Genomic DNA, 4,704 nt, shown 5'->3' with positions numbered 1-4,704 from the left:
TCGATATCAATCCAAAAATGGTTATATCTATTTGAGTCAGTCAATATTACCTTTATTTTTATAGAAGATAAGTTTCTTTATGATTTACCCTTGATATTGATATGATATCTGCTTCTCCAGAATAGGTCAAGTATCAGATTGGTCTCAACTGATACTAATACAATATGACCGATCCAATATCAATACCTAAAACCATGGTTACAAAAACCTCTTGTATTATTATACCGATTTCTTTACATGCAAGATCAACATGATAGCTTTTTTTGCTTTATTTGTCGATCCCTAGACCAATCAATCTAATAAGGGTTTCAATTAGGACGATTTCCAGTATTTGAAACGGGTCTATACTGTTGCTAATACCAAAAGTGTCAATCTGAATATGATTCTGTTTAGTTAATGAGACCAAACTTAGATCCCAATACCAATTAGTAATGGGATGAAACGGTACTGTCTAGTTATAAATAGCAGTTGGAGCGAAGGGACCAGAAAGAAAGAAAAAATAACATCGACTTTGGAAGCCATATTAATCATGAGTCCTCTTGTGGTGCATCAGCTCCTCCTAGTCTTTTTTTGTCTAGCTATTGCATCTGCATCGCCAATGGTGAAGACGAATTGCCCAGACAAATGTGGGAACATCTCAGTTCCTTACCCCTTTGGTTTTGGAAATGATGAAAGCTGTTACAGATCCATCAGGTTTGGGCTAACCTGCAACGACAGCTACAACCCTTCAAAACTGTTCTTCGGGAACTTTGAAGTTCTAGATCTTTCATTTCAAGGCCAAATGCGTTTATGGTCCTATGTAGGTAGAGATTGCTTCAACAAGTTGGGCCAACCAACTATACGGAACTTCCCATATGCGAAAACATTTGCGGCCACTTTTTCTTATTCCGACACACAGAATAAATTCACAACTCTGGGTTGCGACACTTACTCTTACATCATTGGCTCCAGTGGCCTGAACTTCACGAGTGGGTGTAGCATGACTTGCAACAACAAATCTGATGTGACCAATGGTTCCTGCACTGGCATCGGCTGTTGCCAGAACTCAATTCCAAAGGGCTTCAAAAACTACATTATAAAGCTCTACAGCTTTTATAATCACACCCGGGTCTTTGATTTCAATCCTTGTAGCTATGCTTTCCTCGTGGATATGAACTGGTTCAACTTCACTGTCTCAGATCTCTTGAATTTTAGCTCCAACGTCGATGATGAAGGTTTTTCGCGAGTCCCAGTTGTGTATGACTGGGCAATAGATAATAAGACCTGCGCTGAAGCTAAAACAAACAAGACTAATTACGCATGCGGCAACAACAGTGACTGTAGCATCTCCAAGAATGGTCTTGGGTATAGCTGCAACTGTTCTCAAGGTTACCAAGGGAACCCTTATCTTGCAGATGGATGCCAAGGTAACCTGACCCTTCTTGCACCATTATAGCATCATACCATTTCAGTACTTTTTTTTTTTTTTTTTTTTTTGCAACTATATATGGTGGAAAGTCCTAAGCTAGTAAGTGTGTTTCATTTATGCAGATCCAATTACTAATTCTTGCAGTGGAATCTGTACCAATCTTCCTGGGAGTGTTTTTTTTTTTTTTTTTTTTGCAACTATATATGGTGGAAAGTCCTAAGCTAGTAAGTGTGTTTCTTGCAGACATAAATGAATGTGCAGATCCAATTACTAATTCTTGCAGTGGAATCTGTACCAATCTTCCTGGGAGTTACAAATGCTCTTGCCCACCTGGTTACTTTGGAGATGGAAAAAAAATTGGAAGGGGATGCATTCCTCTTCAAAAGCAATTTCCAGTGATTCCGGTCACCGTAGGTAAGAAAAAATAATAAATAAAATGACTCTCATATCCTATATCCTACATCTTATGGTCAGAATTTCAATTTCAATTTCAATTTCGTAAGATGATTTCTATTTTGGAAGTTGTTTGGTTTGATTTTTGCACTTTATTTTAATGAAATAGAAATGCTTCTCAACCCTGCCATGCTATCACCACCACGCTCTCACAAAGAAATCTAGAGGTTTTATTCTACTACCAAATGGATTTCATTCTTGGAATATTTCAAATTGATGCAACTACACAATTTCTATTTCTAAAATTTAGCCATTGTTAGTTTCGTGAAAATCAATCCAAAATTGAAATATAAATAATACAATCAGGCTTTAGCTAAGCTTAGGAAAATATAATCATGATACCTTGGGTGTTTGACCGGGGTGAAACTTGGGCGAGGTTGGTCTAAACTCTAAACAGTTGAATTTTAAATAGGAAGAAGCAGAAGACCAGGTCCCGGTCTAGCATAGTTTAACTACAATAAATTTAGAATTCCAAATATAGACCCGGGTTGTTGTGGTTCAACAGAATTAAGTTTAGAATTCCTTGTATTGGCCATCTAGCGTAGACTGGAGTTATCTATTAATTCATCATCAATTAATTCTATAAATTAATACAATGGGATTGCCTATTACTATTAAATACTATTGAATATCAAATATATATTTATGATATAACCCTCATTGAGCAAGGGTAAAAAAGGTTCTATGGAAATCCCTAATTGTTCTTGCTGCTCCATTAGTACATAATCTATGCTCTAAGTGCACCCCAATTTTGACCCAACGTTCAATAAGTTCAATGGCTTCTTACAGGTACTGCCTCAGGTTGCTTGTTTCTACTTATTGTTAGTTTTTTGGGGCTTTACGTATATCAAAAGAGAAAGGTTGAAAAACTTAAGAAGAAATTCTTCAAGCAAAATGGAGGTTTCTTGTTAAAGCAACAACTATCTTCCCGTGAAGGCCCTGTTGAAACTGCCAAAATCTTTACAGAAGAAGAACTAAAGCAGGCAACTAACAATTATGCTCAAAACCAGATACTTGGTCGAGGAGGCTATGGTACAGTATACAAGGGAATTCTACCTGATCATAGAATTGTTGCCATTAAGAAATCAAAAGTAGTTGATGAAAGTCAGATAGAGCAATTCATAAATGAGGTGGTTATTCTCTCCCAAATCAACCATAGAAATGTGGTAAAGCTATTGGGTTGTTGCTTAGAGTCTGAGGTTCCTATATTAGTGTATGAATTTGTTACAAACAACACCCTATTCCACCATATCCATGGTAAGGGGAGCAACTCTCCTATTTCATGGGATAATCGACTGAGGATAGCTGCGGAAACATCGGAGGCAATCGCTTATTTGCATTCTGCGGCTTCACCACCTATCATTCATAGAGATATTAAGTCTGCAAACATTCTCTTGGATGATAATTATATGGCAAAGATTGCAGACTTTGGTGCATCAAGGTTGGTCCCCTTAGATCAAAATCAAATAAGTACAATAGTCCAAGGAACATTGGGGTACTTGGACCCTGAGTACCTTCAATCAAGTCAACTAACAGAAAAAAGTGATGTTTATAGTTTTGGTGTAGTACTTGTGGAGCTACTAACCGGGAAGAAAGCAGTCCATTCTAATGGGCCTGGTAAAGAGACATGTCTAGCCATGAATTTTGTCACTTCAATCAACGAGGGTAGGGTTTGGGAAATTCTTGATGATCCGATTATAACTGAAGGGTGCAAAGAGCAACTCCATGAAGTTTTACAATTGGCTGAAAGATGTTTAAGGCTAAAAGGGAAAGAAAGGCCCACAATGAAGGAAGTAGCAATGGAGCTACACGGGTTGAGCAAGTATCAGAGCCATCCTTGGGTTGCACAGAATCCTGAGGAGGTGGAATGTCTTCTGGGTGAACCATCAAACTTGCATAGTCACAGTACTATTGGGTACGATAGTTTGACTAATGGAGTACTAATATCATTAGATGGTGGGAGATGATTATACATATTTCGATGTCATTGGAATCTTCCTCCTTTGGTTTCTCTTCAGTTATTTGTTTTTGATTTTTTTTATTTTTTTGATAGAAAGTTATTGTTTTTTATTTTATGGTTTATACTTTGTCATTTTGTAATAAGTATGGTTCCTAAGCTGTAACAAATAATGAAGGGAGTACTTCTATGGTATAATAACAAAAATCTATGTATAAATTGTTGAACCACCTTAACCCTTATGTTGTATGTGAGTGTTTCTTTGGATTCTTTTTCATAGTTGTGCATTTGTCCTCAAGAGATGAGACCGATTGAAAATTGGATCACACTGAATCTAACAATATCTAGACTGAAACTGAACTGAATGAAACTGCTAAAAAATCATTTGAGTTTGAGGTTATGAATGAATAGGTGAATTGATTATCCATTGATTTCAATATTAGTGAAAATACTATGGTTGTAAATGGAATTAATACAAATCAATGAGTATGAGATTATGACTAAGGAAATTGATTTATAAAGCTTCTAATCTCATTATCCACTATACAATTTTTTTTCAGATGAATAAAAAATATATTAAAAGAGAAAGAAGAAGGAAAATACAAGGAGAAAACTCCACAACAAAACAATGGACTAACCTACAGCTAAATCAAGCGGGAGGGAAACCACCCAAAGAGTAACAAAGAACAAAATCAGCCACAAACCAGCGATCACCTGATTCTAAAGTTGACCTTCTTCCCAAGAGGATTATAAGGAGGAAAGGGAGGAACCATCCAACTCCCGCTCTGATACTTAGAAGCAAAAGGAAGTTCTAACTGATCAAAATCAACACCATGAAACTCAAAATCTCCCATACCATGAACACCTATATCCATACTAGGATCTC

At 36.6% G+C, this 4,704-nt stretch overlaps 1 protein-coding gene across 1 annotated transcript; it reads left to right on the top strand.

The window, feature by feature from the left end:
- Window positions 1-505: 505 nt before the first annotated feature.
- LOC122066311 (putative wall-associated receptor kinase-like 16) lies at window positions 506-3,931 on the top strand. Its single transcript, XM_042630133.1, has 3 exons — window positions 506-1,406; window positions 1,652-1,822; window positions 2,651-3,931. The coding sequence occupies exons 1-3, from the start codon at window positions 530-532 to the stop codon at window positions 3,826-3,828; spliced, it is 2,226 nt and encodes a 741-aa protein (XP_042486067.1). The 5' UTR covers window positions 506-529; the 3' UTR covers window positions 3,829-3,931.
- The last annotated feature ends 773 nt before the right edge of the window (window positions 3,932-4,704 follow it).

This window comes from Macadamia integrifolia, unplaced genomic scaffold, assembly GCF_013358625.1.
Source record: "Macadamia integrifolia cultivar HAES 741 unplaced genomic scaffold, SCU_Mint_v3 scaffold2336, whole genome shotgun sequence".
Lineage (NCBI taxonomy): Eukaryota > Viridiplantae > Streptophyta > Magnoliopsida > Proteales > Proteaceae > Macadamia > Macadamia integrifolia.
This window is presented reverse-complemented; position numbering and strand designations above follow the sequence as displayed.